Here is a 12,213-nt window from a genome sequence, read left to right as displayed (position 1 = left end):
AGTGCCCCATCAATCAAAACCCATTTCTCTCACATCAATCTTTCAGCCACGACTTTGATGCTCTAATGTTATTTACCCGACTCCAATTTGCTCATGGCTCAGGTAATAATGCAAAGATTATCCTGAGTGGTGTGAAACGGGGCTGATTTTTTGGCACCTGCACTGTTTGGGATTTTCTTCTCCCTGCTGCTCTCACATGCGTTCAAGTCTTCAGAAGAAGGAATTTTCCTCCACACAAGATCAGGTGGCAGTTTGTTCAACCTTGCCCGTCTGAGAGTGAAGCCCAAAGTACGGAAAGTCCTCATCAGGGAACTCCGCTTTGCTGACGATGCTGCATTAACATCTCACACTGAAGAGTGCCTGCAGAGTCTCATCGACTGGTTTGCGGCTGCCTGCAACGAATTTGGCCTAACCATCAGCCTGAAGAAAAGGAACATCATGGGACAGGGCGCCAGAAATTCTCCATCTATCAATATTGGCGGCCACGCTCTGGAAGTGGTTCAAGAGTTCACCTACCTAAGCTCAACTGTCACCAGTTAACTGTCTCTCGATGCAGAAATCAACAAGCACATGGGAAATGCTTCCACTGCTATCTCCAGACTGGCCAAGAGAGTGTGGGAAAATGGCGCACTGACATGGAACACAAAAGTCCGAGTGTATCAAGCCTGTGTCCTCAGCACCTTGCTCTACGGCAGCGAAGCCTGGACAACGTATGTCAGCCAAGAGCGATGTCTCAATTCATTCCATCTTCGCTGCCTCTGGAGAATCCTTGGCATTAGGTGGCAGGACCGTATCTCCAACACAGAAGTCCTCGAGGTGGCCAACGTCCCCAACATATACACCCTACTGAGCCAGCGGCGCTTGAGATGGTTTGGCCATGTGAGCCGCATGGAAGATGGCAGAATCCCCAAGAACACATTGTACAGTGAGCTCATCACTGGTATCAGACCCATCAGCCGTCCATGTCTCCACTTTAAAGACGTCTGCAAACGTAACATGAAGTCCTGTGACATTGATCACAAGTCGGGGAGTCAGTTGCCAGTGATCGCCAGAGCTTGCGGACAGCCGTAAAGGTGGGGCTGAAGTGTGGCGAGTCGAAGAGACTTAGCAGTTGGCAGGAAAAAAGACAGAAGTGCAAGGGGAGAGCCAACTGTGTAACAGCCCCGACAACCAATTTTATCTGCCCCCATTTCTTACCTGTGGAAGAGTCTGTCACTCTAGAATTGGCCTTTATAGCCACTCCAGGCATTGCTTCACAAACCACTGATCACCTCCAGGCGCTTACCCATTGTCTCTTGAGACAAGAAGGCCAAAGAAGAAGAACAATACCTAGAAGTTCTGCTTTTTAATTTAACCCCTAGTTAAATACTCATACGCTCTGTGCAGAACCTCTTTCCTCGTCCTGTCTGTGTTTGTTGGTACCCACATGAACCACAACAACTGGTTCCTCCCCCTCCCACTGCAAGTTCCTCTCCATCCTGCCCTGGCACAGGGCAAGCAATACAGACTTCTGGACTCTCACTCTTGGCCACAGAGAACAATGTCTATCCCCTGGCTATACTGTCTCCGACTACCACTACATTCCTATTTACTCCTCTCACTTGAATGGCTTCCTGTACCACGGTGCCATAGTCAGTTCTCTGCTGCCTATTATTTTAATTCTCTGCCTCACTCCAACTCTTAACTTTCTGTTCTTGTCCTACACTATTCCAGTGAAGGTCAATTTAAGCTTGAGGGAAAGCACCTCAGCTTTCGATTAGGCACATTACAGCCTTCCAGTCTCAACCTTCAGTTTAATAATTACAGCTCATAATCTCTGCACCCATTTTTCTGGACAGCAGCTATTGGTCATGATGCTGCTATTTGTATTCACACATCCTCTCGTTCCAAACAAAAACAAAACACTGCAGTTACTGGAAATCCAAAATAAAAACATAAATTGCTGGAAATGCTCAGCAGATCTGGCAGCATCTGTGGAAAGAGAAACCGAACTGTTCTGATGAAAGGTCACAAACCTGAAACACTAACTGTTTCTGTCACCACAGACGCTGCCCAACCTGCTGAGTATTTCCAGCATTTTCTCTCTTCTGGACTCATCTTTTATTGCTTTACTTGCCCTATTGTCATCTCATTTTGCCATCATTACTTTTGTCATTTAATCTCCCTTACCTCCCAACCTATCACAGATCTTCACTTTTGTTGTTATCCCTGCCCCCCACCTTTTCCTGCCTCTGTACTTGTTTAATATCTTTTACACCTCTAACATCTTCCAGTTGACAAAAGACGTTAAACATTAACTCTGTTTCTCTCTCCACACATGCTGCCTAAGCTGAGTACAAGGAAGCTGAAGGCATGGTCGCCAGTGGTGGAACATTGAAAACTGAGGATGCGCAAGAGTCCAGAGTTGGAGAATCGCAGAGATCTAGGAGGGTTCTAGGGCTGGAGGAGGTTAAAGGAAGGGAGTGGTGTGGCCGTGGAGGGATTTTTAAACAAGAATTATAATGTTTAAGTCGATACGTTGCTGGACCGGGAGCCTATGTAGGTCAGCAAGCACAGGGTTGATAGGTGAATGGGACTTGGCGAGAGTTAGGATATAGATACCAGAGTTTTGGATGAACTCAGTTTTGAACATGAACTGGGGGCAAGAGGCCGAGACCATGAAGAGTGGAGTGAGAAACTTCTCCAGAGAGAACTGTAAAGATCCGAACTGATCAATTGCTCCAAAGCAGTTTTTCCCAGTGAAAATCCATTTCTGGGTGCTGAGGTACAGATGATGCAAGGTGGGAGGCCGACCAGGAGATCATTGGAATAGTTGGGTCTGGAGTTAACAAAACCATTGATGAAGGTTTCAGCAGCAAATGAGGTGAAGTGGAGACAGGCGGTCATTGTGATGGTGAGGATATGGAGTTAGAAGCTCAGAGTTCAGATAGGATGTCATGTGGAACTTATCTCCATTCACTGTCTGTTCATCACCCAGTGCTGATAATTCAAGTAATCAGCCCAAGGCAGGTTAGAAAGGGAGGACACTGAGAAGTGAGGGATCTTGGAGTGAATGTGCACAGATCCCTGAAGGTATCACGACAGGTTATGAAGGAATATGGAATCCTTTCCTTTTTCAGTTGAGGTATACAATTTGAGAGCAGGGAGGTTATGCTGGAACTGAATAACTCATATTTTAGGCCACAACTTGAGTACTGTGTGCAGTTCTGGACACCTCATTGAAGAAAGGATGTAATTGCATTGGGGAGGGTACAAAGGAGATTTATGAGTGTGTTGCCAGGAATAGGAAAATGAAGCTATGAGGAAAGATTGGGTAGGCTGGGGTTGTTCTCCTTCAAACAGAGGAGGCTGAGGGGGAGATCTGATTGAGATGTGCAAATTTGACAGGGGCCTGGAAAGAGCAGATGGGAAGGGCCGATTTAGCTTGGCAGAGGGCTCAGTGAAGATGAGGGTAATTTTTTCACCCAGAGGGTGGTGGGGGTCTGGAACTCACTGCCTGAAAGGGTGGTAGAGGCAGAAAATCTCATCTCATTCAAAAGGTGCCTGGATATTCACCTGAAGTGCCATAACCTGCAGAACCAAATGGACCAAATTCTGGAAAGTGAAATAGACTGTTTTATTTCAGCATGATAGGCCAAGCGGCTTCTTTCTGTGCCGTAAGCTTTGTATCATTAAATTCGATTCTAAGGCCTCATGAGTGGAGCTCAGGAACAGTCACAGTCTGTTCCTCTCCCACTGATATCCAATGTCCTGTTTCCCATTGCTGCAGAAGATCAGCACCACTGACCATTGTGAAGATTGATCCACGAGAACATCTACTGTTGCACACTAGGATCATGTGTGGATTTGTAATGAGATGTTTATAGTACAGGGCAGGCTGGATAGTATTAATCATCAGAGGGAAAATATCACCTTCATAGGAATTTCTAGATTCAGTAAATATTAGAATCAAGGGAGAGTTTGAAACTTTTCTCAGGATTATTCACTCTCAAGCAACTTCCAATAACTGAGTTTTAAATCCAATATGCATCTCTATTGAAACTGTGAATTAAATATGTCCATTCATTGAAATATAATGAGAAATTATTTATGTAAACACAACTAACATTGAAAACCACTTTCTGACTGTTCTAATTGAAGATGTTCAACAGAAACACAAGGAAACACTCCGGGTACAAACTGAAACACTGAGAGTGAACACTATCCTAATAAAGGAGAAGGTTAAGATTTTCCAGCTGGTTGATCGATACGCTGAGCTAACGGTCATTTCTACTGTTCGAGATCGGACACTTGTAGAACATGAACTGCTGGCAAGAGGCCGAGACCATGAAGAGTGGAGAGAGAAACATCTCCGGAAAGAACTGGAAAAAATTCGAACTGATCAATTATTCCAGAGCAGTTTTTCCCACAGAAAATCCAAATCTGGGAGTTCAGCAGCAGTGAGTGGAGTTCCGGGGATGGGAAAAACAACAATGGTACAAAAGATTGTTTATGACTGGGCCACTGGGAAAATATACCCAAACTTTCAATTTGTTTTCAGTTTTAAATTCCGGGATTTGAACACGATTAACTGCAGAATAAACCTGAGGAATCTGGTACTGAAGCAGTATCCTTACTTTGGGAATGCCCTGGGAGAGCTCTGGAAGAATCCAGAGGGATTGCTGTTTATATTTGATGGTTTGGATGAATTCAAGGACACGATTGATTTTACTGACAATCGGAGAAATACAGAACCTCAGTACATATGCACAGATCCCGAATGCTGGTGTGAAGTGTCTGACATTGTGTACAGTTTAATACAACACAAGCTGCTCCCAGGATGTTCTGTGTTAGTGACCAGTCGTCCCACTGCATTACATTTATTGGAAAAGGCTGAGATCAGTGTCTGGGCTGAAATCCTGGGATTTGTTGGTGATGAACGGAAAGAATATTTCAACAAGTTTTTTGAAGATCAGACGGTGGCAGCAGCTGTTTTCAAACACGTGGAGGAGAACGTGATCCTGTACACCATGTGCTACAACCCTTCCTACTGCTGGATCCTCTGTCTGTCACTGGGTTCCTTCTTTACACAAAGAGACAGGAAACAGCAGCAAGTTCCCAAGACCATCACCCAGCTATATTCCTACTATATTTACAACATTCTGAAAAACCATAGCCAAGAGATTGAAAACCCCCGTGATGTGTTACTGAAGATCGGTGAGATGGCCTTCACAGGAGTCTCCAGGAAGAAGATTGTGTTTGGAAATGGAGATTTGACCGAGTACAATCTGCAACCTTCCCAGTTCCTGTCTGGATTCCTGATGGAACTTTTGGAGAGAGATGATTCTGTCCAGAGTGTGGTTTACACATTCCCACACCTCACCATCCAAGAGTTTGTAGCTGCACTCGCACAATTCCTGACTGCAGATCCCGGGAACATCCGGAATCTCCTCAGCAGCGCTCACAGCAAGGAAGATGGGAGATTTGAGATATTTCTGCGTTTTGTTGCTGGTCTCTCCTCCCCACAGGCAGCTCGACCCCTGGAAGAGTTTCTGGGTCGATTTCCTCATCAAACAACCTGCCGAGTGATTGACTGGGTGAAGGAGAAGGTTAAAGGAGAGATTAGAAACACAAGGAGTGAAACTGGTAAAAGGAACCTCCTGAACACATTGCACTACCTGTTTGAGTGTCAGAATAAAGCACTGGTTCAGGACACAGTGGGATCTGTGGAAATACTTACATTTAGGGAATTGCGACTGACCCCAATTGACTGTGCCGTCTTGTCTCACGTTAGTGGTCTCTGTGATACCATAAAAAACCTTGATCTGTATTGCTGCAACATTCAGTTTGAAGGACTCCAGCGGCTGGGACCCGTACTGCACAAATGCCAGGAGTTGAGGTAACTGTTTATTTGTCTCGAACTGTTGGGTGAATTGGAGAACAGTCACAGATTGTGTTGTTGCTCCGTAATGAAGGGAAAGAAACAGTTGTTAAACCAGAGAGAAACAAATTCAACATAACGATGACAAATAATAAGAGGATTGTTTAGTTTTACCATCAGGACTGGAAAATCTAAAATGGATCCTTGTGAACCATTAGGGATTTTACAATCTGTATGGAATCAGTAAATACAGGTCACTGAAAGGGTCTGATAATTTAATTACAATAAATCATCATTAATAAGGCTGGACAGCAGAATGTAAATATAAAATATAAACCAGCAGAACAGAAAATTAATGTCAAATATTTTCCACATCCACCATTTTAACTAGAAACAGGACAGAAAACTGAGTTTAAATAATTAACATTAGATATTTAATCCAATCCCATGCAGGATGTGTATGTCGAAGGAGACGTTTCCTGGATTGGGAGTATTGGGGAAATAGGAATTATTGTAGCTGTAAATGTTTAGAATAATTCACAGTCCTGAACATTGCTGATAAAAAGGCTCCAATCTAACATGTTGTGGGGTATGAACCCCGGAGTACAGACACACACCGGTCAGTGGTGGAGCCTCACAGCAGCAGCTCCTGGGAAAAACCTGGGGCCTGAAACCGGGAATTTCCCATAATCCATCCCCTTGTGTGAAGCCTCAATCCGGGATGAACTTCCAAACATTCCCCAGAAATTGTCAGATCAGTTACACTTGAAATAAATTTAGCGCCAGTTTTATGGGGAATAACGTGAGAGACTCCCCTTCCCTGTAAAATAGGAGCACAGACACATTTAAAACTTACAATGGGACAGAATCAATTCTCCTTGTTATATAAAATCCTGGGAGAATGGATTTTACAGCAGCAGTTAGCACCATTTCACAATATAACTCACCCCAGGTATTATACAGATTGATATACTGTACAGAGTAAAAAGTACAGGAAATCACCATTTTATCATTTAATTCATGGGAAATCACCCCATTCCCATAAAATCCAGGATTTAAGAAGTGACAGAAATGAGACCATTTTGACGAGGCTGGTCACTAATCTCCAGGAGGGTAATTCTGATCATCAGGTAATGAGACCAGACTGAGGGACAGTTAAAGACTTCACACAGACAGTACAGTGTTACATAGGATATACAGCACAGAAACAGGCCATTGTGTCCAACCTGTCGATACAGGCATTTATGCTGCACTCGAGCCTCCTCCCGTCTTTCCTCATCTAATTGTATCAGCATAACTCTCTATTGTCTTCTCTCTCATGATTATCTAGCCTCCCCTTCAATGTACATAAACTATTCACCTCAAACACCTACTGTGGTAGCGGGTTCCACATTCTCATTAGAGACTCATTATGCCACAGAAGGAAGCCATTCGACCCATTGAGTCCATGCCAGCTCTCTGTATAGCAATTCAGTCAGGCCTATTCCTCCTGCTAGTTTATTTCCCTCAAGTATGTTTTGATTTCCCTTTTCACTTCCTCAACCCTCATAATCAACGAGTTCCAAGTCATTACTACTCACTGTGGAAAGTAAAGTTCTTCCTCACAAACCCCCTGTATCTCTTGATCAAAATCTGAAATTTGTACCTTCAGCTAATGTGAACAGATTTTCTTTGTCTATCTTATCAATACCTGTTATAATCTTATACACCTCTGTCAGAACTCCTCTCAACCTTCTTTGCTCCGAGGAGATAATAACAATAAGTTGCCAAATCAAAGGTTATTGCAGAAATTAAAAGCTCACGGTGTAGAGGGTAACATATTGGCATGGGTCGAAGATTGGCTAACTAACAGGAAACAGAGAGTAGGCATAAATAGGTCATTTTCTGGTCGGCAAAATGTAATGACTGGTTTGTCACAGGGATCAGTGCTGGGGCCTCTACATTTTTCAATTTATATAAATGACTTAGATGAAGAGACCAAAGTTATGGTTATCAAATTTGCTGATGACACAAAAATAGATAAGAAAGTCAGTTGTGAAGTGTACATAAGGAGGCTACAAAGGGATATAGATAGGTTACGTGAGTGGGCAAAGATCAGAACCAGCCTTTCCAGTACATCCTGTCTATCAATTTTCACCCCATCCATTGCCACTACCATCTCCGCCTGAACTGGTATTTTGTCAGATTCCACTTCCTTAGTAAACACTGATACAAAGTACTCATTTTGTGTTCCAAAGAACAGTACAGTACAGGAACAGGCCATTCGGCCCTCCAAGCCTGCACCGATCTTAATGCCAGCCTAAACTAAAACCTTCTGCACTTCCGGGGTCTGTATCCCTCTATTCCCATCCAATTCATGTATTTGTCAAGATGCCTCTTAAACGTCGCTATCGTATCTGCTTCCACCACATCCCCTTGCAGCAAGTTCCAGGCAATCATCACCCTCTGTGTAAAAACATGCCTCGCACATGACCTCTAAACTTTGCCCCTCGCACCTTAAACCTATGTCTCCTAGTAACTGACACTTCCACCCTGGGAGAAATCTTCTGACTTTCCACTCTGTCCATGCCACTCATAACTTTGTAAACCTCTATCATGTCGCCCCTCCACCTCCGTCGTTCCAGTGAAAACAATCTGAGTTAATCCAACCTCTCCTCATAGCTAATACCCTTCAGACCAGGCAACATCCTGGTAAACCTCTTCTGTACCCTCTCCAAAGTGTCCTCATCCTTCTGGTAGTGTGGCGACCAGAATTGCACGCAATATTCCAAGTGCGGCCTAACGAAGGCTCTGTACAGCTGCAGCATGACTTGCCAATTTTTATACTCTATGCCCCGACCGATGAAGGCAAGCATGCCGTGTGCCTTCTTGGCTACCTTATCCACCTGCATTGCCACTTTCAGTGACCTGTGGACCTGCACGCCCAGATCTCTCTGCCTGTCAATACTCCTAATGGTTCTGCCATTTACTGTATACTTCCCCCTGTATCAGATCTTCCAAATTGCATTACCTCACATTTGTCCAGATTAAACTCCATCTGCCATTTCTCCGCCCAAATCTCCAACCGATCTATATCCTGCTGCATCCTCTGACAATCCTCATCACTATCCGCAACTGGACCAACCTTTGTGTCGTCCGCAAACTTACTAATCAGACCAGCTACATTTTCCTCCAAATCATTTATATATATTACAAACAGCAAAGGTCCCAGCACTGATCCCTGCAGAACACCACTAGTCACGCACTCCATTCAGAAAAGCACCCTTCCATTGCTACCCTCTGTCTTCTATGACCAAGCCAGTTCTGTATCCATCTTGCCAGCTCACCTCTGATCCCGTGTGACTTCACCTTTTGTACCAGTCTGCCATGAGGGGTCTTGTCAAAGGCTTTACTGAAGTCCATATAGATAACATCCACTGCCTTTCCTTCATCAATCATCTTTGTCACTTCCTCAAAAAACTCGATCAAATTAGTGAGACACGACCTCCACTTCACAATACCATGCTGTCTCTCGGTAATAAGTTCATTGGTTTCAAATGGGAGTAAATCCTGTCCCGAAGAATCCTCTCCAATAATTTCCCCACCACTGACGTAAGGCTCACCGGCCTGTAATTTCCTGGATTATCCTTGCTCCCCTTCTTAAACAAAGGAACAACGTTGGCTATTCTCCAATCCTCTGGGACATTACGTGTAGCCAATGAGGATACAAAGATTTCTGTCAAGGCCCCAGCAATTTCTTCCCTTGCCTCCCGCACTATTCTGGGGTAGATCCCATCAGGCCCTGGGGCTTATCTACCTTAATGTTTTTCAAGGCTCCCAACGCCTCCTCCTCTTTGATAACGACATGAGTCAGACTATCTACACTCCCTTCCCTAGACTCACCATCCACCAAGTCCTTCTCTATGGTGAATACTGATGCAAAGTACTCATTTAGTACCTCGCCCATTTCCTCTGGCTCCACGCATATATTCCCTCCGCTGTCCTTGAGTGGGCCAACTCTTCCCCTGGCTACCCTCTTGCTCTTTATATACGTATAAAAAGCCTTGGGATTCTCCTCAATCCTGTTTGCCAATGACTTTTCATGACCACTTTTAGCCCTCCTGACTCCTTGCTTAAGTTCCTTCCTACTTTCTTTGTCTTCCTCAAGGGCTTTGTCTGTTCCCAGCCTTCTAGCCCTTATGAATGCTTTCTTTTTCTTTTCGACTAGTCTCACAATATCCCTTGTTATCCAAGGTTCCCGAAACTTGCCAAACTTATCCTTCTTCCTCACAGCAACATGCCGGTCCTGGATTCTAATCAACTGACATTTAAAGGACTTCCATATGTCAGATGTTGATGAACCCTCAAACAGCCGCCCCCAATCTAAATTCTTCAGTTCCTGCCTAATATTGTTTTAATTAGCCTTCCCCCAATTTAGCACCTTTACCCGAGGACTACTCTTATCCTTATCCACAAGTACCTTAAAACTTACAGAATTATGGTCACTGTTCCCGAAATGCTCCCCCACTGAAACCTTGACCACCTGGCCGGGCTCATTTCCCAATACCAGGTCCAGTACGGCCCCATCCCTAGTTGGACTATCTACATATTGTTTCAAGAAGCCCTCCTGGATGCTCCTTACAAATTCTGCCCCATCCAAGCTCTAGCACAAAGTGAGTCCCAATCAATATAGGGGAAGTTAAAATCACCCACCACTACAACCCTGTTACCTTTACATCTTTCCAAAATCTATCCACATATCTGCTCCTCTATCTCCCGCTGGCTGTTGGAAGGCGTGTTGTAAACCCCCAACATCGTGACTGCACCCTTCCTAATCCTGAGCTCTACCCAAATTGCCTCGCTGCATGACCCTTCCGAGGTGTCCTCCCGCAGTACAACTGTGATATTCTCCTTAACAAGTAATGCAACTCCCCCACCCCTTTTACATCCCCCTCTATCCCGCCTGAAGCTCTGAATCCCGGAACATTTAGCTGCCAGTCCTGTCCTTCCCTCAACCAAGTCTCTGTAATAGCAACAACATTATAGTTCCAAGTACTAATCCAAGCTCTAAATTCATCTGCCTTACCTGTTATACTTCTCGCATTGAAACAAATGCACTTCAGACCACCAGTCCCGCTGTGCTCAGCTACATCTCCCTGCCTGCTCTTCCTCTTAGTCTTACTAGCCTTATTTACTAGTTCCCCCTCAGTTATTTCACCTGCTGACCTACTGCTCTGGTTCCCACTCCCCTGCCACACTAGTTTAAACCCTCCTGAGTGACACTAGCAAACCTCACAGCCAGGATATGTGTGCCCCTCCAGTTTAGATGCAACCCGTCCTTCTTGTACAGGTCCCACCTGTCCCGGAAGAGATCCCAATGATCCAGATATCTGAAACCCTCCCTCCTACACCAGCTGTTCAGCCACGTGTTTAGCTGCACTATCTTCCTATTTCTAGCCTCACTGGCACGTGGCACAGGGAGTGATCCCGAGATTACCACTCTCGAGGTCCTGTTTTTTAACTTTCTACCTAACTCCCTGAACTCCCCCTGCAGGACCTCATCACTCTTTGTTAGTACTGATGTGTACCACAACCTCTGGTTGTTCACCCTCCTCCTTCAGAATGTTCCCTGTCCATTCAGAGACATCCTCGACCCTGGCACCAGGGAGGTAGCATACCTTCCTGGAGTCTCTTTCACATCCACAGAAGCGCCTATATGTGCCCCTGACTATAGAGTCCCCTATAACTATTGCTCTTCTGTGCTTTGCCCCTCCCTGCTGAACAACAGTGCCAGCCGTGGTGCCACTGCTGTGGCCGCTGCTGCTGTTTTCCCCTGATAGGCCATCCACCCCAACAGTATCCAAAACGGTATACTTGTTCGAGAAGGGGACAGCCACAGGGGATTCCTGCGCTGACTGCCTGCCCCTTCTAGCGGTCACCGATCTATCTGTCTGCACCTTGGGTGTAACCACATCTCTAAAACTCCTGTCTATGATGCTTTCCGCTACCTGCATGCTCCTAAGTGCATCCAATTGCTCCTCCAACCGATCCATGCAGTCTGTGAGGAGCTGCAACTGGGTACACTTCCTGCAGATGTAGTCGTCCGGAACGCTGGAAGCGTCATGGGCCTCCCACATCTCACAGGTGAAGTACTTTACCCCTCTAACTGACATTTCTAGCACTAATTAATAAATTAATTTAAAATAAATACTTATTAAATCCTTGCTAAATTAAGTTACAATTAACTATATGGTCCTTTGCGCTAGATTTCTACTATAAATATGAAATGCTAAATAGAGTAATCTCCTCCCTCCGGTTTAGTAACTCCTCTACTTATTAATTAATTATTTAATTAGGGGTTTAATCAATTTTAA

The 12,213-nt window shown here is 44.8% G+C and overlaps 1 protein-coding gene across 1 annotated transcript in view; it reads left to right on the top strand.

Annotated features, from left to right (window-relative positions):
• LOC137361460 (NACHT, LRR and PYD domains-containing protein 3-like) overlaps positions 1-12,213 on the top strand; it is a 71,393-nt gene that overhangs the window by 38,567 nt on the left and 20,613 nt on the right. Inside the window, 1 exon segment of the mRNA XM_068026322.1 lies at positions 4,141-5,878. Within this exon segment, the coding sequence (XP_067882423.1) occupies positions 4,141-5,878 (1,738 nt within the window).

Source organism: Heterodontus francisci, unplaced genomic scaffold (genome assembly GCF_036365525.1).
Source record: "Heterodontus francisci isolate sHetFra1 unplaced genomic scaffold, sHetFra1.hap1 HAP1_SCAFFOLD_106, whole genome shotgun sequence".
Lineage (NCBI taxonomy): Eukaryota > Metazoa > Chordata > Chondrichthyes > Heterodontiformes > Heterodontidae > Heterodontus > Heterodontus francisci.
This window is presented reverse-complemented; position numbering and strand designations above follow the sequence as displayed.